Source organism: Corythoichthys intestinalis, chromosome 5 (assembly GCF_030265065.1).
Source record: "Corythoichthys intestinalis isolate RoL2023-P3 chromosome 5, ASM3026506v1, whole genome shotgun sequence".
NCBI lineage: Eukaryota > Metazoa > Chordata > Actinopteri > Syngnathiformes > Syngnathidae > Corythoichthys > Corythoichthys intestinalis.
Genome location: NC_080399.1, coordinates 57,168,834 through 57,194,103, shown reverse-complemented (window position 1 = coordinate 57,194,103; position 25,270 = coordinate 57,168,834). Strand labels below are relative to the sequence as shown.

The 25,270-nt window shown below is 39.7% G+C and overlaps 1 protein-coding gene across 2 annotated transcripts in view; it reads right to left on the bottom strand.

Moving 5' to 3' along the window:
• syt9b (synaptotagmin IXb) overlaps window positions 1-25,034 on the bottom strand; it is a 105,347-nt gene extending 80,313 nt beyond the window's left edge. The window contains exon 1 of one of the 2 annotated variants that reach the window (XM_057837260.1): window positions 24,490-25,034. In XM_057837260.1, the coding sequence (XP_057693243.1) occupies window positions 24,490-24,637 (148 nt within the window). In that variant the 5' untranslated portion in view covers window positions 24,638-25,034. The remainder of the gene's footprint in view (window positions 1-24,489) is intronic. The other variant, XM_057837259.1, reaches the window with a different exon arrangement.
• Between the last annotated feature and the right edge of the window lie 236 nt (window positions 25,035-25,270).

The following is a 25,270-nucleotide window of genomic DNA, read 5'->3' as shown; positions in this document are numbered from 1 at the left end:
CTGGTGCCTGAGTTCTTATAAATACATTGAAAAGGAAGCATATTACACAGGTCATGAAAACAACAGCCAAATAGTTTCAGCAGGCTCCAACAAGCTGAAATGTGTTGAAAAATGTCATTGAGCCACCCCATATTTTAACAATTTATTCGTGCATTGTCAATGAAAGATTCACATCCTGTTTATGAAGTACTGCAGTTGGTGAGCATCTCACTAATGACACCAATGAGCTGTGCTGGTGTTTGGTGGTGTATCTGAGGAACATTACAGATGGATTGCTTCACATCCCCAGCTGGAAAACATTCAATGTCAACAATGAGCTGTCTTTGTGTAGCTGCATGTATGCATATTGGCTACATCAGTGACTCCTAACCCCTATTCAACCATGGCACACATTTTAAATAGGAGAACTGTCACAGCACAACAGCATATAAAATAACTATTAAAAAGAATGCTGAAAAAGTATCTTGTCTAAATTTTGCTTATCATATCATTATTTTTTAGTTTGAAGTCCGGATGAATTAACTGCTTTTGGGGCACCCTGCTTCGTTTGTGAATGCAACCGGAGCAGGGTGCACTTTTATATATGCAACGTCACAGCGTGGAGCTGTGATGCTCTAGGTTGCGACGGAAAACGCAGGGCATCCTTGGAAGTGGAAGTACAGCGCGGACACGATTCAAAATCAACAATGGCAAGATGAAAGTCAATTAGCCCTGGCCAAATGCTGTTGTGCTACGCTCAGCAGTTGCATTTGATACACAGAAATGAGTTCTGATGTGGCAATTGTGTTTTGCATGCTGTTGCTAAAAGTAGATGCGAGATGTGAGAGTAGGCATGTGCCGGTTACCAGTTTCAAGGTTTATCGCGGTATGAAAACGTCAAGGTTTCAAAGCCACTAAAATTTTCTGTCATATTGTAGTACGGTATTAGCTATTTTTTATGTCCCAAAAATGCAGCGAGAAATCCTTGGCTTTGAGCGGCAGCCCTCCCCCTCTGGTTGTTGCTCTGTCCTGTGTCTGTCGGTGACACGAAACCTGAGCTTTTTAACCCCATTCAAAAAGGACAAAATCGTTAGTATGGGAGTACTTCGGTCACCGAAAAGAAACAGACGGCCGCGGCTTAGAGGAGGAAGTACAGCCGACATGCTTGCGGAGGGTAGTTACCAGGGGAGGCAACACCTCCAACATGATTTCACATTTACGTGACCATCATCCGTCACTATACACAAAATTTAAGGTAACGTAGCTAGTTAGCATGCCAAGACGGCAAACCAGTTTCCTCTCTACCATTAGCCGACTATTTTTTTCCGCCATAGTAAACATCTGTTCAAAATAACATTTTCATAATACAGCTTGTGGTGTTTTTTCTCTCTGGCGACTCTCTGTGTTGACAGAGGGTGTGTGTGTGTATATAATGTGTAAATAATGAAACCAGTCACACTCGCTCACTCTGTCTCTTACTATCGCTCTCCATTAATAATGAACTAATTGATATTAAAGTGCGTATGACATTCATTCATTCATTCATTTTCCATGCCGCTTATTCCTCACGAGGGTCGCGGAGGTGCTGGAGCCTATCCCAGCTAACTTCGGGCAGTAGGCAGGGGACACCCTGAATTGGTTGCCAGCCAATCGCAGGGCTGCGTATGACATGATAAAAAATTTTTTTTGAATAGCATTATTATGTGAATTAGAATCATATTTTGAGACGATTCGACTATATACAATTTGGCGAAGCGCAGATGATGAGCAATTAGTGTTTTAATCTGCCGTTTAGCCACGCCTACCATTATAGGGCTCTAGCGTCTCCAACAGGAGGATGACGTCAGCAAAAGAATGGTTTCATCTGATTTACAATTCAGCCCATTTAGGGGGAATGACTCAGAACGAGGAAAATGTGACGAAGAGAGCCGCAAAATGTCATTTTTTCAGTCTCTCTACTCCAATATTTTTACAGGATATTCTTTTTCTTGAAGTATTTTTCCCCAATTGCTAAATAAATGGTATGGTCATGACAAATACTGTGGGGCAAATAAGTATTTAGTCAACCACCAATTGTGCAGGTTCTCCTACTTGAAAAGATTAGAGAGGCCTGTAATTGTCAACATGGGTAAACCTCAGCCATGAGAGACAGAATGTGGAAAAAAACACAGAAAATCACATTGTTTGATTTTTAAAGAATTTATTTCCAAATTAGAGTAGAAAATAAGTATTTGGTCACCTAAAAACATGCAAGATTTCTGGCTGTCAAGGAGGTCTAACCTCTTCTAACTAGGTCTAACGCGGTCATACGAGGCTCCACTCGTTACCTGTATTAGTGGCACCTGTTTTAACTCATTATAGGTATAAAAGACACCTGTCCACAAGCTCAGTCAGTCACACTCCAAACTCCACTATGGCCAAGACCAAAGAGCTGTCAAAGGACACCAGAGACAAAATTGTAGACCTGCACCAGGCTGGGAAGACTTAATCTACAATAGGTAAAATGCTTGGTGTAAAGAAATCAACTGTGGGAGCAATTACTAGAAAATGGAAGACATACAAGACCACTGATAATCTACCTCGATCTGGGGCGCCATGCAAGATCTCACCCCGTGGCGTCAAAATGATAATAAGAACGGTGAGCAAAAATCCCAGAACCACACGGGGCGACCTAGTGATTGACCTACAGAGAGCTGGGACCACAGTAACAAAGGCTACTATCAGTAAAACAATGCGCCGCCAGGGACTCAAATCCTGCTCTGCCAGACGTGTGCCCCTGCTGAAGCAAGTACACGTCCAGGCCCGTCTGCGGTACGCTAGAGAGCATTTGGATGATCGACAAAAGGACTGGGAGAATGTGTTATGGTCAGATGAAACCAAAATAGAACTTAGAAACACAGGTTCTCGTGTTTGGAGGACAAAAAATACTGAATTGCATCCGAAGGACACCATAACCACTGTGAAGCATGGGGGTGGAAACATCATGATTTGGGGCTGTTTTTCTGCAAAGGGACCAGGACGACTGATCTGTGTAAAGGAAAGAATGAATAGGGCCATGTATCGAGAGATTTTGAGTGAAAATCTCCTTCCATCAGCAAGGGCATTGAAGATGAGACGTGGCTGGGTCTTTCAGCATGACAATGATCCCAAACACACAGCTAGAGCAACAAAGGAGTGGCCTCGCAAGAAGAATTTCAAGGTTCTGGAGTGGCCTAGCCAGTCTCCAGATCTCAACCCCATAGAAAATCTGTGGAGGGAGTTGAAAGTCCGTGTTGCCCAACGACAGCCCCGAAACATCACTGCTCTAGAGGAGATCTGCATGGAGGAATGGGCCAAAATACCAGCAACAATGTGTGAAAAGCTTGTGAAGTGGTACAAAAAACATTTGGCTTCCGTTATTGCCAACAAAGGGCACATAACAAAGTATTGAGATGAACTTTTGGTATTGACCAAATACTTATTTTTCACCATGATTTGCAAATAAATTATTTAAAAATCAAACAGTGTGATTTTCTAGGTTTTTTTTCCCTCCAGATTCTGTCTCTCATGGTTGAGGTTTACCCATGTTGACAATTACAGGCCTCTCTAATATTCTCAAGTGGGGGAACTTGCACAATTAGTGGTTGACTAAATACTTATTTGCCCCACTATAAGTCTTGTGCTAAGTGGAATATGAAATAATAAAAATGCATTTATTCAGTATGACATGGCAAAATTACTCCATAATGTTCAAAACTTTTCACTTCACCTTTCTGTCGCACCTCCCGAACGATATTTTATGCCACCTTAGTTAGTCAGGCTTTTGAAATTTCCCTGCCCCCCGGCTTCGGAGAATGTAAACAAACCAAGAGGCGTGACAGCTAGCCGACATGCTAACCCAAACCGAATGACGTCTCAAGGTCTTATTTTCGCTTTTCGAAGCGACAAGCCCCCAGTCGTCGGCCGTGTGGCATTTTCGGTGGAAAATCAGCCTCAAGCCACCTACGTATTAGAACGTCTGCCATGATCCCAGTATTTGAAATAATACAAAATACAATTTTTACTCACTTCCTCTAAGTCCAATGGTCCCATAGTAGTAGGACTTGTTTTGGCCAATATCCGCTGTGAATGGGAACCTTTTGAAACCCAAAAATGCTCACACGCCTCTCCATGGTGTGGCAACAATTTTGTGCAGCCTTTTGGCTGGCGTGATGCGAAAAATAAACAAATTAATCCGCAAATCAGCTGAATCCGCAGTCGATCTGCATGCTATAAAGCAATGCTGTATTGTTAGATGCTGACCTGGGTGACGTCACGTTCGCATTTGTCTTCAACCCGAGACTGAAGCCGGAAGTCACTCATTTTCATGGCGCCGGATTAAAAAATTGAATATATACAGTAAAACGATCGCTTCCACACACATCCAAGCGGTCCATTTCATTCAGGAGCATAAAACACGGCGTGAAATATGAAATAAACATGCTTTTTGGTGTCATACGCACTTTAATCGTAGTAGGTATATGTGTTTTACATCAAGTCAATCTGATTAAATATCGTTAAGTCCAGTTCAATATTACCAAGGGTTCTTGTTGATCAACTTCAGCTGTGGCATTGGGTTTAGTCTATAAATTCTATTTCTTTTGATTTAATTTAAAATACAGTATGTAGCAGTTATTTTTGTTATTTTATTTATTTTAACACTATATTCATGTTGATTTTCCAATTTGCAGATATGTTGTTAAAAAAAAAAAAATCCTGTTTAATGGAACCCGGTATTTGTGTGAATCCCTTGTCAGTGTGAGTATGTTGGCATCCTATTCTATGCTGTCTCATTGCTAATCCTGACACCGAAGTTCTCTACTTGAGTGTCACCTAGTCATGTGTGAGTCCCATCTAACATGCGATAGTCCCGCAGATGAGTGGAGATGCTGCGGGGTGCGTTTAATTCATTAATTAAAATATATTTATTTACTTTCTACATTATTTAATAATATTTTTATTTGCAGTCTATGCAGACACTTTTCAGATCATCATATATTAATCATAATCAAAGTAAAAAATTCAAATAATCCTAATTTAGATTTTTTTCCACAATTGCTCAACACACTGATGCACTTTAGAAATGCTTGTGGACAAAAGCAGTACTGTTTTAGCTGAATGAAGGCTCTATTTTAATTTTTGTTATTTCCTCACTAAGAGGTTTTTTCTGTTATATTTAATTTATTTATTTAGTCGACAATGTTGAGTGGTTAAGACAAATGTTTATATTTTGCATTCCTGGATAGTTAAGAGATTATTACAAAGTTTTTATTTATTGTGTATGTTACTATAATTTATGTTCAAATACGGCAATTTAAATTTGTGAATAAAATCCTAACATTTATTCTGGAAGTTTTTAAAATGTTTCTTTAGTAGTGTTTGAAACAATGGTTTGAATTGAACAGTGCCGTGCCAGGACCTAAACCAAAACACATGAAAGTTAGTATAAGTCAATACTGATTTATTTTTGCATTGATTATTTAGCCTAGCAATTAATTAGTTTCATATTCGTGAGAAATGTAGCCCTGACCCCCATTCAATAATCTGTTTGGTTTTATTAATATTCTATTCCCAGTAAAAAGCGGCCGTGCAGGTTGTGCTGTTATATCATCCCTACCAATATTGGCACCAAACCTACACCCTCGGAAGAATCATATATTTTCTCAAGCATGTTTTGGACTAATGTATTTTGGTACAACGGCAGTGTTGTTATTAAGATGGACATAGACACAAATAAGACACTTGTTGCGCTTTAAAATCCTCATATTCATAGTAGATGACCCATAGAAAACTCTTGATAAAGGCCAGTTTCCTTTTTCTTTACAATGCTGCTGTCAGAGAGAGAGAGAGAGAGAGAGAGAGAGAGAGAGAGAGAGAGAGAGAGAGAGAGAGAGAGAGAGAGAGAGGGCCAGCTCATTAAATTGCACCGTAGTGCCTCCTCCCAAGAGTCAACCTCTGAGAACAGCTCAATAAGATGCAGCAGCCAAGTCAGCAGTAGGTCAATAAGAGACAATATGTGAAGTAAAAGGGCATAGGAGAGTGAGTCCATTGGGAGGCATCTGCATAATGCCCCTTCTGGAGAGTGGAAAAATTTGCTCTGTATAAACAATATTATACAGAACATGAGAGCAGGGAGGTACAGATATATATTTTTTGTAGGGCTGTCAAAATTTTCGCATTAATGGGCGTTAATTAATTTTTGTTATTAATCCTGTCAAAATATTTGACGCATTTAACGCACATGCCCCGCTCAAACAGATTAAAATGACAGCAAAGTGTCATTTCCACTTGTTACTTGTGTTTTTTGGTGTTTTGTCGCCCTCTGCTGGCGCTTGGATGCGACTGATTTTATGGGTTTCAGCACCATAATTATTATTGACATCAACAATGGCGAGCTAGTAGTTTATTTTTTAATCGAAAATTTTACAAACTTCATTAAAACGAAAACATTAAGAGGGGTTTTAATATAAAATTTCTATAACTTGTACTAACATTTATCTTTTAAGAACTACAAGTCTTTCTATCCATGGATCGCTTTAACAGAACGTTAATAATGTTAATGCCATCTTGTTGATTTATTGTTATAATCTACAAATACTGTACTTATGTACAGTATATTGAATGTATATATCTGTCTCATGTCTTATCTTTCCATTCCAACAATAATTGACAGAAAAATATGGCATATTTTATAGATGGTTTGAATTGTGATTAATTACGATTAATTAATTAATTTTTAAGCTGTGAGTAACTCGATTAAAAATTTTAATCGTTTGACAGCCCTAATTTTTTGTTGTTCTTTTGTTTTTGGGGCGGGGGAAGATTTGTGACTACTGAAACACATTAGGAAACAGAGAGAGAACATTAACTTTGTTTTCCAGGAAACTCATTTCATCAAGTCCCAAAAGTGAGTCCACAATATCGCAATGTTGCCAAGCAACAGTACCTCAAAATGAAGAGTGTGATGAGGAAATTCCACATATATTCATGAATTGTTTCATCCTTTAGTCACCCTGAGAGTGGTAAAACCAAACATTATGCAAAAGAAACATATTTGCCAAAAATAAAAAAGAACGTGCTTTTTTAGATATTGTGAAGCCATCAAATCAATTTAGTGGGGAACATAAAAGCCTGCTATTACATGCTAATATATTTTAGTCTTTTTTTAGTGCTGCCAAGCGATTAATTTTTTTTTAATCGCATAAAAAAAAAAAAAAAAAAAATCCTTGCTTTTTTTTTTGTCGCATTAGTTGGTCAAATTTTAATATTAGTGCCATCAAGCGATTAAAAGATTAATCGCAGGCAGTCCAACGGTGTTAATGAAAAGAAAAACCTTCTCAACTTTTAAATACATCCAATAGCATAGGATTTGTCCAGTGTTCTTACTCTACATAATTAAAATTTCAGCCTCATTAGAAACAAGAGTTGGGCTACTTTACACAAATAAAGAAAAATTAAACATCAATTTTTCCCAAATAACTAAAAATAAAAGGGCAGCAAAAAAGGAGAGTAGTTAGCATATCCGCTCACTGTTCTGTGATATAGGGTTAAACATAAGTCCTGCGTGCAGTTTCCTTTGACTTTTTTGGTACAATCTATAACAGTTGTACTGTATTTGATTTTATATATACAGTGGTATGTAAAAGTATCTGAACCTTTTGGAATTTTTCGCATTTCTGTATAAAATCACCATCAAATGCAATCTGATCTTTGTCAAAATCACACAAATGAAAAAACAGTGTTTGCTGTAACTAAAACCACCCAAACTTTTATAGGTTTTAATATTTCAATGAGGATAGCATGCAAACAATGACAGAAGGGGGGAAAATAAATAAGTGAACACTATACCTAAGGAGACTTAAATAGCAATTTAAACCAATTTTTACCAAACAATTTAAGTCAGGTGTGTGTCAGTCACTGATAAGTGGTTTGAAGCTGCCCTGCCCACTATAAAACACACACCTGGTAAGAATTGTCTTGATGAGAAGCATTGTCTGATGAGCATCATGACTCGGTCAAAAGAGCTGTCTGAAGACCTGCGATCAAGGATTGTTGATTTGTATAAAGTTGGGAAAGGATACACACCAATTTCTAAAAGTCTGGATGTTCATCAATCGACAGTCAGAGAAGTTGTCTACAAGTGGAGAGAGTTTGGCACTGTTGCTTCTCTCCCAAGGAGTGGCCGTCCACCAAAGATGACGCCAACAGTTCAGCGCAAAATACTCAGAGAGGTAAAAAAGAACCCTAGAGTGTCTGCTAAACACTTACAGAAATAACTGGCACAGTCCAATATCTCTGCGCACATATAAACTATATATAAAACTATGGCTAACAATAGAGTTCAAGGGAGAACTCCACGGAGGAAGCCACTGCTGTCTAAAAAAAACATTGTTGCTCTTTTATTGTTCGCAAAAAGGCACTTGGACAGTCCACAAAAGTTTTAGCAAAATATTTTGTGGACTGATGAAACCAAAGTTGAATTGTTTGGGAATAACACAGAACGTCATAGGTGGAGGGAAAATGGAACACCTCATCCCCACAGTGAAGCAGGGTGAAGGGAACAACCTTGACAATTTGCAATCATTTATGGAAAAATGAATTCAAAAGTTTATCAGGATGTTTTGCAGGAAAACCTGAGGCCATCAGTCAGACAGTTGAAGCTAAAAAGAGGATGGACGCTGCAACAAGATAATGATCCAAAACACAGAAGTAAATCAATTTCAGAATGGTTCCAGAAAAACAAAATACACGTTATGGAATGGGCAAATAAAGTCCAGACTTGAACCCCATTGAGATGCTGTAGCATGACTTGAAGACAGTGATTCATGCCAGGCATCCCAGGAATCTGACTGAGCTTCCGCAGTTTTGTAGAGAAGAATGGGCCAAGATTAGTCCTGATCGATGTGGCAGACTGATCTGCAGCTACAGGAAGCGTCTGGTTGAAGTTATTGCTGCCAAAGGCGGGGCCAAAAAATATTAAATGTGATGGTTCACTTACTTATTTTTCCCCTTTCTGTCATTGTTTGCATACTATCCTCATTAAAATATGAAAACCTATAAATGTTTGGGTGGTTTTAATTAAAGCAAGCAGTTTTTTCATCTGTGTGATTTTGACTAAGATCAGATCACATTTGATGGTGATTTTATGCAGAAATGTGAGAAATTCAAAAAGGTTTAGATTCTTTTTCATACCATTGTATGAAATTGATTGGTTCTGTAAATAGTTCCTTAATTTGAAAGTTCTGTAAGCAGGACACATTTTCCATCTAAATGCCTTAATCTGTTCCAAGACCCCTATATATCATACATAAATGTTTTATAATGCATAAAAAAGTTTAAACAGTTAATACACTCACGTAAAGCTGTCGGAACACAAAGGGCAATGAAGAGGACGCTGGGATACACACATCTACATACAGTAGAGGTCCCTCTTAGCCAATTGGATGCTAGGAATGCTGGGAAACAGCCAATGGCAGAGCAGCTATAAGTATGGTACGCTCAATAAACTCTGGGAGCTGCGAGTACCAGCCATACTGTATTTTTGTTTTTCGTATCTTGAACTTTATTTCATAGTAATAGGCAATATTTTCCCTTTAAGGTGTGTCTCAACCTGAAAATTCTGTATGTAGAGACGTTTGTAAGTAGAGGTATCATTGTACATGTAAAACTTGAATCAGGGTCCCCCCAGGATTGATAAATCTAAATTCAAGACTTTTAAGACCTTTTTTAATGCCATTTCAACTGAAAATTAATACTTTTCTCGCACCCATTAGTTAGATAATATTGAATCATATTAAAAAAATAAAGTACTGAATATCAAATTTAACCTCAATTACTAAGTGTGTTTGACAAAAGAATGCACATTTATTGAAGATACAATTAAAACATTTAAATATAAGGCCTTTCAGAATTTTTTTCCCCAGGATAAAATGGATTTTACACTATTTTTGTAAAGCAACTTCAGAAATTACATTTGCAATACAACAGGTTTCCCTTTTAAGAGGACCTAGTCAAGGTGGTAGGTAGGTGATTGTCAAATTGGCCACCTTAGCTGTAAAGTGCTCGCAATTGGCAGTGAAAGTTTAAAAAACAGCCACTAAATGGCGAAATTCGCATTCATTCGAAAGGCAAACCGTGCAGAAATACATTATTGCATCTAACACATTTTAATTGGAGAAATTGGCAACTTACTTTGAAATGTTAAGCAGGTCCACTGCCTTCGCATGACCCATAAACTGCGACCCAAAGTATCTGGATGCGACTTGGTCGCTGATCCGATACCTCACACGCTGGTCCAACTGTTTGGACTTGGTTGTCTTGTTGAGGCTTTCGTTGAACATAACAACTAAGGCATCTGAGCAGTTCCTTGCGTTAGCACACAGTACTGTGCGATTGCCTGCTGTTGTGATATTGATGCTAATGATGCTAACGGCGCGCACGCACGAGGTGCAGTGCATTGTAAAAATTCTACGCGTCATCTTTGTTATGGATTTAAAAAAAAAAAAAAAAACTTCGTCACGGATATAATTTAGGTTGCACTGAGATGTTCTTGAAAATTAAAACCACGGTGAAAAAATTGCAGACTTACGACACCTAATTTAATACTTTTAATACCTTTAATAATGGAAAACTAAATTCAATGCTTTTTTAATACTTTTAATAACCCGCGGGTACCCTGTGAACAGGGGTCGCGTTAACCGAATATTTTCCGTCGTTGACCGATTTTTTAAAACGGTGACAGAAAAAACTGAAGTCCATCTGTCATTTTGACAGGTTGCAATTCACACCCCAGACCACAGGGTGGCGACTGAGCATATTAATTAGCTATTGTCTCTCTTGATGCATGACGTCGTTGGCCTTACTCTGAAAAATGTCAAGGCAACTGAGTGTTCGAAGTTTCTTCAAAAAGCCCCAAAACGACGATGGTGTTGATAAAAGAGGTGAAAAAACAGGGACTGCACAAGCGGGCACGCAATTCAAGTCCATGCGCACCAGGAGGAAGGTGTAAGGCTCCGTTCAGGCCACAGCAGGTGAACTGTTAATTTCATTGTTCCTTAATGTAGCCTACCTACTGGGGCCACAGTCAGCTGTTTTTGTCAGTGCGGAGAAAAAGTTACATATTCATCTGCTTGATGTGTGATGGCACGGTGTGGATTCTCTGTTAAGCTTGTTTGGACAGAATATTAATTTAAAATGAATGAAAACTAAATACTATTGAATATAGTGAAGCGGTATGCAATGTTAAGAGTCTTGTTAGCTCGAATTGCTGTGTCCAGCCGCTGTAGCTCTGCTGCTCTCTGTGAACTCTCTATTCAAGCCGGAACGCGCGCGGCTCTCTGTGAACTCTCTATTCAAGCCGGAACGCGCGCGGCTCTTAAGTGTCTCTGTCACGTGACTGTGTCGTAGCCGGTAACGCACTCGGCCAAATGGACACACAAGTACGGAAGGTGAATTATGCCAAACAAAGGGTCACCACAATGTCATTATCATCATTTTAAAAATTTAAGTGACGGGTAAAAATAGATTATGACCAGATTTTTATGACCCTGTCAGTCAAAATGACAGACAACGAAAAAGTCTAGCGCAACCTCTGCCTGTGAATGAAATATATAATTTGTTATTATTGGTTTAATATTTAGTTAAAGGTTAAAAACCCTTTCCCTCCAAAATGCATCTTCTCTAAAATCTGACTATGCTTTGGGTAGTGTGGAATACACCACAGTAAAACAGCTGGCAAGCTGGCCTGTAGGTGTTGTCGTGTAGCGTAAGATGAAAGAAAATCATCGAGCGCCACCAGGGAAATCTCAAGCAGTCACCTTCCAATGAGTGACTCCGGAATAAGGATAGAGGGCAACAACAAGACGAGCGCAGGCAGGAAAGCCTGAAATGAGTGGCAAAAGTCTAGGGTTTCCTAGCAGTGATTATCCAGTGACTGCCCTCTTAGCATCATGCTGCAGTGGCCAAAATTGGGTGCTTCTCAGTCAGCGGCAACTCGGCCATTTACACTGGTCTACAGAATTTTGGAAAATATCAGCTTCAGAGATAAAAAATGGCTAGATCATACTTGTTGTGGTGACATGGTGTTGGAATAATTATGCACAAAATTAACACATAGCTACAAGCCAGTCTTCATTGTCTTGGGCTTTGAAGTCTTCATGTACTGTATGTTAATTACAGTGTTGTCAGTAACGCATTACTAAGTAACACGTTACTGTAATCTGATTATTTTCTTCAGTAACGAGTAATCTAACGCGTTCATTTTTCCAAGACAGTAATCCAGTTAAAGTTAGTTTCCCTAGTGCCTGTGCGTTACTATTTTGTTTTTGCCTCATAATGTATGTAGAATGAAGAATACTGTAGTCATGTACGAAAAGCATTTCTCATCAGGGGAAAAAAAAACGGGTCACGTGTATTATGATGCTGTTTGAGGCTGTCTGCCACGGCGGTCAACAACATAGCATTCTGACGAGGCATCGAGGCTAACAGTGAAAGGCAGGATATATACCGCAAATTGATGCCTTTGCTCACTGGAAATACAGCCATTACTTCACATTTCTGTCCAGTAAAGATGACAAAAATATCTCCGTGCCTTGCAAACTTTACGCTGGCTGAAAAAGACTCTCGGCCGCTAAAAACTACATCCAATTCAACAAGGAAGCACTTGGAATTAGAGGACAACGTGACAAAACTCGAAAAAGCCTACATGTAACAAGACAGCCAGCACGTCTACAGTTTGTAACCAGCCTTTATGCACATTTTATTGTCAGTGTTTGTTACCATAGGCAGAGTTTTACTTTTGTGGGGCTGGGGGCAAAGCATGTTGATGACTGAAACAAAAGTCAAAAGTTTGGACACACCTAAACATTTTTACTAGTGATGCACGATAATACATTTTTCAACCGATATCGATAACTGATAATTTCCTGCCCCTTCCACCCGATAATGTCACTCCGATAATTCTATTCAAATATGTGTGTAAATTTTTTAAGTATACAAAGATCAAATGTTACTGTGCAAAAATGTAATTTAGTGCTATTTTTTTCCACGTCAAATGTGAACAAGTAGTAAATTCCAACAACTAAACAATGGCAATGACGTTGTGTAATGGTAAGCTTTTGGCAACAATTACTTAGAGAGTAAACACCCAAGTTGCACAAAAATGCCTTAAAAAGTAAGCCATTCCTAACATATATCACATTACTACACTGCAAAAACACCTCCTTAAAACTAGCAGAATTGGACAAAACTGTTGATTGCGCACATTTGGAAGCTAAATCAAGTATATAATTATCGGATTGCATTATCGGTTGAATTTCGTTTTATCTGGATTATCTGTGTGACGTCATAATTGCCATTATCGGCCGATAATTATCGGTGACCGATATTATCGTGCATCTCTAATTTTTACTTTTAATATACTTTCCCTACTGAAAAAGCGGCATGGAAAATGAATGAATGAATGAATATTGTAAATCCTCTCTGAATACATGAAAACTATGAACGAACATGTGCAATAACAAAAAAAAGTGAAATAACTGAAAAGAGGTTTTATATTCTACATTCTTCAAAGAGTCCACCTTTGAGGTGTCGCCAAACTTTTGGCCAATACTGTATATATACATACTGTATATATAAAACTGTTCAAGCTCAGTTGTTGTTGGTTGCATTTGAAAGCTTAGGTTTACAGAAATTCTAAATACCCATCTTGCCTCCACAGGTGTAGCTTTGGCTTAGCAAAGCGAAAGCTAGTGTATTAGTTGCTAGTCACATCATCTGCTTGAAAAATGATTTTGACCAATTATGAAATACGTTGTAGGATTCTTGTTCTTCTCAATAATTTTTGTTGTATGTTTTATTGGTTTACAACTTTTATAGACAATATTTTAACAGCTTGGTCTTTATTTTAAAGGGGAAGTTCAGAATTTTTGACATTAGGCTTTATCTTGGAGTTAGGGGGTTTATTTAGTCGTTGGAGTTAATTTGAACTAATTATGTGCAGTTTGTCAGTTATTTGTTAGTTTCAGGGCTCTGGAGTGGCTAAGCTAGCGCGAGTCAATGGTGGTTGAAATCAACTTCATCGACTAATTAAATCCCCGCTAACTCAAAGATTAAGCCTTATGTGAAAAATTCAATTACATGCGATGATACATCCTCCGGTTACCACCCGCAGACCAACGGCCAGTGCGAGCGAACAACCCAACAGCTTGAAGCAGCCCTCCGTTGTGCCACCCAAGCTCACCCAAACACCTGGAGCAATCACCTGCCTTGGATTGAATATGCGCACAACTCCCTGCCAAATACCTCATCAGGTATGTCTCCCTACCTTTGCTCCCTGGGTTACCAGCCCCCGTTGTTCCCTTCACAGGAACGCGACATTGCCGTCCCGTCAGTCCAAGCCCACATCAGTCGTTGCTCCAGGGTTTGGGAGAAGGCCCGCTCCGCACTCCTCCGCGCGTCCGAGAAATCCCGTACTCAGGCTGACCGCCGCTGAAGGCCTGCGCCCATCCACACCGTTGGTCAAAAGGTGTGGCTATCCTCAAAGACCCTACCGCTCAAGAGTGAGTCAGTTAAGCTCTCCCCCCGGTTTGTTGGGCCCTTTGAAATCACCAAGGTGGTGAATCCTACCGTCATGCGCCTCAAGCTCCCTGCACATTTCAGAGTCCACCCTACCTTCCACGTCTCTCAAGTCAAGCCAGTTTCCACGAGTCCTTTGGCACCCCCGTTCCACCGCCTCTATCTGTCGATGGGGGTCCTGCCTACAGTGTAGAGCGGCTTCTCGATGTCCGCCGCTGAGGCCGTGGGCTTCAGTACCTCATCGACTGGGAGGGCTATGGCCCGGAAGAGCGGTCCTGGATCCCGGCCCGGTGGGTGTTGTCCCGCGAGCTCATTTGAGATTTCCACCGCGCCCATCCCGGTCGTCTTCGTCGGGCGCCAGGTGGCCCGTAGGCGGGGGGGTCCTGTTAGGGCCTCGGCCCTTCCCTCCAGAGCCCTGGCCCACCTTGGGCAGGTGTGAGTGTTTTTATTGATTTGCAGGTTGGACACCAGACGGGTGGAGCGGCCACAGCTGCTGGCAATGACAATCAGCCATCTTCATAAGCCAGTGAACGCCACCACCTCGTCGCCTGATCAACTAGTCTGTTTACCACGTCAGTTGCATCTCGCGTACTTAATTATCTATCTGATCCCCGGCTCACGACTTATCTTCTCGCCCCAGGTCCTGACTTTGCGCGCCCCTGTCGGATTCCACGCCGGCCTTTCTTCCGAGCTTCCACACCCCACGTCGTCTCAGCTACCCCGAGCAGAACGACCAACGCCCGCCACTTTATTGTTTGTGCTCGCCAATAAAATATTATTCGCCACAACCCAGGCGTGTCTGCATTTGGATCCCCTCTCGTCGCACACCCTAACAGATTGCAGTTGCCAAATCATCCTTGCAGGTCGGAGCCTTGCTGTGGACTATTTTTTTCAATTTCCACCACAGGTTTTCAATAGGGTTAAGATCTGGGCTATTTACAGGCCATGACATTGGCAGGATGAGTCTTTCTCCAAGGAATGCTTTAACAGTTTTAGCTCTGTGGCAAGAGTCAAGAATCTGCATTGGACAAGGTGTCAAGAGTCAAGAATCTGCATTGGACAAGGTGATGATGCTGGAACTTTTGTTTGGTGAGATTTAGAGAGATGACTGCCTGAAGAAAACATCAAAATTCCCTCAGTCCTTGATTATATGGGGCTGCATGTCAGGCGAAGGCACTGGGGAGATGGCTGTGGTTAAATCTTCAATAAATGCACAAGTTTACATTGAAATTTTAGCTTTCTTATCCGTTCAATTAAAATATGTTTTTCATTTTCCAAGATGACAATGCATCATGCCACAGAGCTAAAACTGTGAAAGCATTCCTTGGAGAAAGACTCATACAGTCAATGTCATGGCCTGCAAATAGCCCAGATGTCAACCCTATTGATAACCTGTGGTGGAAATTGGAAAATTGAAAAAAAAAAAAAAAAGGTCCACAGCAAGGCTCCGACCTGCAAGGATGATCTGGCAACTGCAATCAAAGAGAGTTGGCAGCAAATTGATGAAGAATACTCATCAAGTCCATGCCTCAGAGACGGCAAGCTGTCATAAAAGCCAGAGGTGGTGCTACTAAATACTAGAGATGTGTTTTGATTGTTATTTCTTTGTTTGTTTCTCATGATTCCATATTTTTTTCCTCAGAATGGAGTGATTCCATGTATATTTTCCCTGCACTTGCTCTATAAAAGTAATATTTACTGACCACCACAAGGTTTTTAATTCATTTCTTTTAGTGTTTCTGAATGCCAAGGAGTTGCACTTTTGAACTAATTCATTATTTTTTCAAGCTTTTTATCTGAGTTTGTTCTACGTGATAAAATGTCTGAGTGAGCGCTCGTCCGAGACTTGTGATTCCATACTTTTTGCTAGGGCTTGTATAAGAAAGACTAGACTGGTTGGTGTTCGTCTAATTAGTTATGAGTTACAAGGTTTTACTTGTGCTGTTTGTTGCATCAACACATTCCCGAGGTCAGAAACTGGAGCAACAACAATCATTTGTTCATGCCATTTCTCTTTGATCTAGCAACTCCTTAGAATAGCTCCAACCAAAAAGCAGCAGCCAACAATGAATCACTGCCTTGCTTGTTTATGTAGAACTAATCATGATTGCAGCGACATATTGCAACATCTCTGAATTCAGAATGAAATACAGCCCTTCTTAACAGAGGTGAACAGACAGGCTTATATTTTCAATGAGCTGCTACACCATCAGTTTCAGCATTTGCATAAACACTGGTTATATTTGCATAGAGAGTGATGTCCTGGATAAACCTAGTACTGGAAGTGATTTTATGGAAGAAATATTGTAATCTGTTCCATATGTTATTCGTCAAACATAATCCTAAGGTTTACACATTTACAGGATGGTGTTTGGCAGGTATTGTTTGTAGACCATTCCATGCATAGTTCTATGGAGATGCTGTTTTTAGTAGGTCTGTTTAAATTTGCTGTGGTTCTCCTCAGAGAAATGTTAATAGTGGAACTTGTTCTTATTTAATGTACTTGTACATACACATAGGATTGCGATGTTCTTTTGTTTGGTGTCCTGAAATCTAATTGACATGTATGACATTCATACGTTACCAACAGAACTTGCAAATTTGAATTATCATCATCACAGTATAATTTGTTTTCGAAGGTGTTGCTTTTACCAAACATCAATCGTGTGGCAAAAAGAAATGGCTGTTTCATATTTGCTGCCTCTCCATTGAACCTGTGAAAGAATTCAGTGGGATCCATACAACATGGATTATTGTACACCCACAGTCGTAGGTTTGCGACTTCACCAGTCCTTTGAATGAAAAAGTGTCTCAAAACCTTTAACCAAGGGTGTACACAGCACACATTTTGAAGTTAGCTTTCGATCACGCAAGACATACGTTTTTTTGTTTTTGTTTTTTTTTAGCACGCAAACTCACTCACGCTGGCAAGAGCAGCCTCTTACTTACACAATGAATGAGTTGTCTTTGATCGTAGAGCTATAATGGCCATATCAGCCAGAAACCTGTCAATTAGGGGTGTGACAAAATACCGAAATGGTGATATATCGTGATACTTTGTATCCCAAAAGGTTACCGATATGCGTCTGCCAAGAATCGAGATATCATTTTAAAAAGGTGTCAATTTCTAAAAAAATAAATAAAGAAAAAGAAACCAACAAGTTGCTTCCAAAATCTTTCACCATAATAGTGTCTCAGTTAACTATAAGGCTGCATTGACGGTGCTCGACGCCCAATCCATTTAGACTGGGGAATGTTCGTTTATTCGAAACCAGAGCATTCACAGTCATTCTGTCCGATATTCAGGGCATTCACAGGTCATTTCCTGTTGAGTTTGAGTCACTGTAAATTTATTTGGGTGATTCCCAGGTCGTTTCCTGTTCTGTAACTCAAAATACACATGAAGTGACCCATAAAATACCCCAAAATCAACAGGAAGTAACTGAAAATTAACAGGTAAATGACCTTAAATGGCCCAAAATTACCTCATTGCCTGGCACTGGCTGCCACTGACAGCCATAGACGTCCTAACCATTTGAACTGGGAGGGTGGCAGCGAATGAACACTCGTTCATTCGCTGCCATCCCTATCACTTCAAACGGATTGAACGTCTACTAGTGATAAACTCATTCCAATTCACAGCAGAAGCTTGTTTTTCTGTTTATTAGTTGTTTGTAGGATATCCTAGAATGATTTCCTGACCAATGAATCGATAATGGTTGTATCACCATATCGTCAGATCATCGTAATCGTGAGCTTTGTATCGCAAATCGTATCGTATCGTGAGGTACCAAGAGTTCCCACAACTACTGTCAATCATGATTAATTTTAACTACCAAAGTTGCACTGGTGAGCAAGAAGAAAAGTCCGGTCGCCCTGCTCAGCAGGATGGAGGACGTGAGAGGCTGAGTGAACGCACTCAATGAAGCATTTTTATAAAGACAAGCATTTTCGAAGTTATTCTTGTTTAAAAATAATTCACATTATGAAGTGGGCACGGTGCCACGGTGGTTAGCACGTCCACCTCACAGTTCTGGGTTCGTGGCTTCAATCCCAACTCTGGCCATCCTGTGTGGAGTTTGCATGTTCTTCCAATGCCTACATGTTTTTTTTCGGGGTTCCAACTGACCGAACATTCCAAATTGTCCATAGGTGTGAATGGTTGTGTGTCTATATGTGCCCTGCGACTGGCTGGCAACCAGTTCATGGTGTACCCCGCCTTCTGCTTGGAGTTAGCTTTGACAGGCTCCAGCACCCCCGCGACCCTCGTGAGGAAGATGAATGAATAGATCATATGAATGCTATGAAGAGTGATTAAAATTATGGTGTTAAAGTTGATGCGCACCAGTGCAATCAATGCAAAAACTGTGGAGCCCTGGCAATATATATGATTGATATGATTTGATATGATATCGCAATGTTAATTTTTTCCAATATCGTTCAGGCCTAGCCCAAACAGAGCTACAGGTAGTCCCCGGTTTATGAACAAGTTCCATTCTTATGCTGGCGACATAACCCGTATTTCCGTGTAAGTCAGAATTAACCCTTTAAGTACCCCTAAATACCACCCAGATCTCAAAATAACTCTCCAAAAACATTTATTATGGTCATTGTACTGTCCTTGCCAAGACATTTGAGCTAAAGGCCGAGTTATGCTTCTGCGGCAGACCGCCGCCGTTAAGGCAGACCCAATTTACAACCCTCCGCAGTAGCCTGAGGTGCAGCTCCACAAAATTCTGACTACGTGTTGCGTCAATGCGTGGTGACGTGAAGCAAATGGGCTGTGATTGGTCCGCTAAGACTGTTGTTTCTAATTCAGCACGAAAGCACCGCCATTTACAAACATTTTTACGCTAGACTCAAAAATGGACCAAGCCCACAAGAGGATTGCAGAAGAGGTCCGCAAGTACGACTGCCTGTACATTGTTTCGTCAAGGTATATATAAAGATTGCCGTCCCATGTCCGTTGGCGTTGTTGTGTAACCGAAAGAAAACTAGAGGAAGTCGACAAGAGTCCCTCCAAACTGTACAAACACAACGCCACACCCCCTAGTGGCTTGGCGGTGAATTACAGAGCAACACGTTCCCTTGCCGCAGAACTATCGACTGCTCATTGACGCCGTAGTTGCTAAAACGTCACCACAACACAGAAGCATAGGTCAGGTGTTAGTCCCAGCCAGACAGCGAGCCAAAACCCAAAATGACGATGTCAGACATCCGTGTGGTTTGCTGACTTTATTCAGCTGCTCATGACATCAACACTTGCAGAATGAAACTAAAAAAAAAAAATCAAATTAAATCCATTTTATCTCCAATAACAGCAATTCAAATTTGCGTTTATAACTAGCTGCTGATACAGCAATAACAATCCACACAAACGATTCGCATGTATCAGGGACCGAACATCATTAAAAATAATTGCATAAACTCACTCTTGGTATTTGAGCACAATTTAAAATGCACAATAAACAGTACAAAAGGTGTCATATACAGGCGTTGCCTCTGTGGATGCTTCACAAGCAACAAATGCAGGCTCGCAGCTGTACTCTTTCCCCTGTCTCTCTAACTCGGCTGCGCGACTTCTTTGTGGGAGCAAATGCGCTCTTCCTTGTGTGTGCGCAAATATGTTCTTCTTCGTGTGTACATGCGCTCTTAGTTGCGTGTGGAAGTACTACCTGCTCTATGCTTCCTGCGCCAAAAATAAAGTCAACATTATTAAAAAAAAAAAAAAAAAAAAAAAAAAAAACCCGACTGGAGACAAGTTGGCGGAGAGTACGTGTTAACCTGGGGACCACCTGTATTCAAGTTATCTGGTGGAAATTCTTCGAGTTTTAACATCGCAATATAATATCGCAAACCCCTTAAAAAAATCGCAATGACACTTTTTTCCAATATTTTTCAAGCCTAGGATGTAGGGCAAATTAAAGACAATTCACAAACCTTTTTCTTTTTGTTAGGGAAGGTAGGGTTTCGGTAGCTTGTTTTGTTTATTATATACTGTATATCTGATGCAAATAAAAAAACTGCTCTTAAAATGCTGATTTACACTGGCCTTTCTGGGTGTGGGTTGGATGGGAGGAGCACCGACGTGTGTAATGCCCTGGTTCCCCTAGACCGGGACGTAACATGATTTGTCGTTCTTCACCCTTTCTGTTGAGTCCTTTTGATCGTTTGTTTTCTTCCTCGTTGTCTTCCTATTGGTTGGCAGTTTTTTCTTTGTGGTAGTGGCGACTGCCACCGTGTTTGTGGAAATCTGTTTTTAACTAAGCAGTGCTGTAATTTATATATACAGTATTGTGATATAACAATACAGAATTTATATCTGTGTTAGGGAACAATAATCTTGAAGATGGATGAACTTAGTGCACAGGAGATGTTAAGTCATATGAATACAGGGTTTTTCAAAAAGAATGTGCCAAATTCATCATACATTTATTCGTTTTAAAATCATTGAAATAGACTGAATTAGCGGTCATTTGATACTGGAATTATCCTTGTTTAACTGGGTGTCAGTTTCAATTTGTCTTTGTTGGAAAATCAATCTTTTATTTATGCTCAAAATGGCGATTCCTCAGCAGAAGGCGTTTTGTGTGCTTGAGTTTGCGTGTATCCTGAAGCGTGTTTGAGAGGAATTTTCATATCGGCTTGATTTTGTCCTTGCCGCTGCTAGTGGTCACATTGAGCACATGTAAAGCATGAAATAAAAACTTGAAGTTATATACAATACTTGTATCCAGCTAGTTATTTATTTATTTATTTTAATTAGGGCTGTCAAACGATTAAAATTTTTAATCGAGTTAATCACAGCTTAAAAATTAATTAATTGCAATTAATCACAATTCAAACCATCTATAAAATATGCCATATTTTTCTGTAAGTTATTGCTGGAATGGAAAGATGAGACACAACACAGATATATACATTCAACATACTGTACATAACTACTGCATTTGTATATTATAACAATAAATCAACAAGATGGCATTAACATTAACATTCTGTTAAAGCGATCCATGGAAAGAAATACTTTTAGTTCTTAAAAGATGAATGTTAGTACAAGTTATAGAAATTTTATATTAAAACCCCTCTTAATGATTTCGTTTTAATTTAATTTGTAAAATTTTCAATCAAAAAATAAACTAGTAACTCGCCATTGTTGATGTCAATAATTACACAATGCTCATAAAATCAGTCGCACCAAAGCGCCAGCAGAGGGAGACAAAAAAATACAAGTAACAAGTGGACATGACATTGTGCTGTCATTTTAATCTGTTTGAGCGGGGCATGTGCGTTAATTGCGTGAAATATTTTTACTTAAGTTCAAAAATTAATTACCGCCAGTTAACGCGATAATTTTGACAGCCCTAAAAAAATATATCGCAATAGTTTTGGCACATTCTTTTTAGGATGGTAAAAACGGCAAATGGTGTATTTTTTGTGCAAGGTGAAAGTTGGGATCTGCATCGATCTCGATGTCGCAATGTGACACATAAAGACATTTAATTGTATCATTTTGTCCACAATGGTCATTGATAATATGAAATGGATGTTATGACATATTTATCTGGTTAAACTGCAAATATTGGTCTATTGATAGGATCCCAACAGTTTTTAATATTATTTTCATGTTAAATTATAGAACTACTCAGTGTACTTCACGAACGACAGCTTTTCAGTTTACAGGACAGTTGTTTGATGTGGATCAAACTATGTGTGTGTGCATTTAGAGCAGACTAATACAAGAGGAAGTGGGTCACAGCTCCTCTAGGGAACAAATCTCGTAGCTTGAACTTCCTCTTCATCATACATGTTTAATGATGAATTGTATCATTTTTAAAAGGCAAAGGCCCCACCTCACAGGCAATTAACAAAGACAACAAGCAGGAAGCACGCAATAAGAAATGTAAATGCATCTTATCAACATAAATCTAATATATATGGCGGAAAACACAGACATGACTGAAAAAGCAGTTTCTGCTCTTGCACTCGCCTTTAAACTAAACTGCTGTATTTTAAGCCAAAAGAACTGTTGTGTTTGATAGTACTATATGTCTATATGCTGCCATAGCAGATTCATGGCGCAATTAGCCCCCAAATTATTTTTAATTTGTCCGTGTTACCCTGGAAACCCCCGTTTACAGACGTCGCGCAACCGCTTTTGTTTCAACCCAGCCATAAAACAAAGGTAACTAATTATATTTATTATTCAAAATGTCTGTCATTTTCAGCTTAGTATCATGAATTGATGTCTAATATTTCGCTTTAAAAAACGACTTTAAAAAATTATTCACTCGCATATTTTAAACTTTTACACAAATTATGTCACAATGAAAAAAAATGGTGTCTGTAAAAAAGTCCCGGATATCTACCTCATAACTATTGCTTACTTGTATTTTTTGTTGTTGTTACTCTCGCATTTTCTCCGATATGTTAGATAATAAATAATCGATCCAAACAAAGAAAAATTGAAAAAAAAAACAAAAAACGTTTCAAAGGGTAAATATATGAAAAAGAAAATCTCGACTACTCCTTGATGTCTGCGATTTCTGAATCGTGACCCTTGTTATAACCATGTTTCACCCATAAAATCCCCCCCAAAATCCAGCTGTGGCCATTAACAGCTGTGTCTTGAGACTCAGTGATACATGCTACATGCGGTTTTTGGATCGAAACAAGGTAAGCACGCGATAATATCTCGTTAAAGTCATGGCGTCTGTAATTCTGCTCTTGTGTGCTTTCACCTCCAGATAGGATTTTGCTGTTTAAAAAACTTTTTTTTTTTTTTTTAAATGCCCTCCTGTTCGAAATTTGTCTTCCCCCAGAAAACTGAGATTTTAAGCTTTCCAATGATGTATCACGCATGCATATTGGAAAATTTTGAAAGTTGGCTAAATTGGGGGTCTCAGGGCGGAACTTCAAGTCACCTGAGTGTTTTCCGCCATATACAATAGCTTGGACAAAATTTATAACCAACGTACAAACAGGACGAAAATTGTCTTTCTTAATGACCGCCAAGATAGCAGACAGACAACAGTAGGGTTGACATCGAAATTTTAGACATCAAGTGACGTTGAAACAACGTTGTTCTATGGTATGTCAGGCGATGGTTGGGTTAACATTGTGAACTAATGTTGACAAATAGTTGAGGTATGATTGACCGGGAAATATGATTGAAAAGTCATTGAATTATGGATGAGCGGGTATTTTGGTCGAAAACATAACGTTGATTCAGCGTTGTTCCAATATTATTAATAAATAAAATGACGTTTAAATTTGTAAGGATTTCAACGTTGAAACAACATAAATTGAGGGTACAAAAGTGACGTTGATTCAACGATTTAAGATCGACAGCGGAATGTTGATCCAACAGCTATTAAACGTCGGTCTGCTATCTAGGCGATTAAATTGTTTAGCTCAAAGGTTTTAATGTTAGAAAGTTTTTCAGACTGACTTTTTTCACTTTATTTTTAAAAGCAGTTATATCAACTTACAAATGCACCTGCATTATATGTGGGCCAAACAATTAATATAACAGCAATTATCTATCTCTGAGCTTGGTTGTTTTTGCAGGGGCCGTGTCTGCAAAGTGCTGGGAGCTAAGAGGAATGTTGGGTGGGGCATTTCTACCTCACTGTCCATCTCTCCATTAGAGGAGAAAAAATCAAAACAACTTTCCATTATAGCTCGCTGCGCTGTGTTAGACAATTGACACTTTAAAAGATGCAAGCAACAAGTTAGCAATCACCGCTTTTGAATGAAGTAGTGCCATAGGTTTATAAACCAATATAAGAATTGCCCACACATTGTACAGTATATGTCAAATCTAGATTAAAGCCAGTTCAAACAGTTTGTTTTTATCCTTGTTCTTTAAATAATTAGCATTAAAATCCATCCGAATTTTTTTTTTTTTAACCTTACCTGAGTCCGTGTAGCGAGGTCGAGCCAGATCCCTGAAGTAGTAGGTGAAATCCAAGCAGTTGTCGTCCTGCACCTCCCCTCTGGAGCACAAGTCGGAGAGCAGCTCGAGCGCCTTTCGACAAATCTCATACTCTCTTTCTCCAGGCATTGCCCTCCAGCATCCTCCTGACTACTCGGCCACCCTGCCCGAGGCTGCACCTCGGTCACACGGTCGGAGACGCACCACAGACACGGCACCGCGCCTACAACCCTGGATGTCGACGCATCAGCTAAATTGAACGAAAACAGAGTTTGTCTGACTTCGAGGTTATTTTCGTGCAAGAAATTAGATTTGGATGAGTTTCCCTCTATTCAAAACATCTTAGGAGTTTTTTTTGTTTGTTTTGTTTCCTGTTTCTCTCGCTCGCCCGCGCTAAAATTGCGACTTCCCAAGCCTGCCTCCCGCTGTGGATTTTTCGTGGTCCGCTGCTCAATCATCAGTGGCTGCGAATGAATGAGTGACTAGATGCGCTCTGCTGTTGGTGATTCTCTCAATGCACTCTGATGGTGAGACGCACAGGAAGTTAACATGCCTCCATCAACACCCAGTCAACACCCCTGAGACACTCTCACGACACCATCTAAGTCCCTCTTCACTCTGATATTGTTAATTTGAAAACAAACAAACGAACACGTGAACGAACATAACCCTTTGATACACAGTCAAAAGTGAACATTCCCCCCTGTATCTCCATACTGAATTAATTTCAGTATTCAAGGTATTCTTCAGATAACTTTTAAA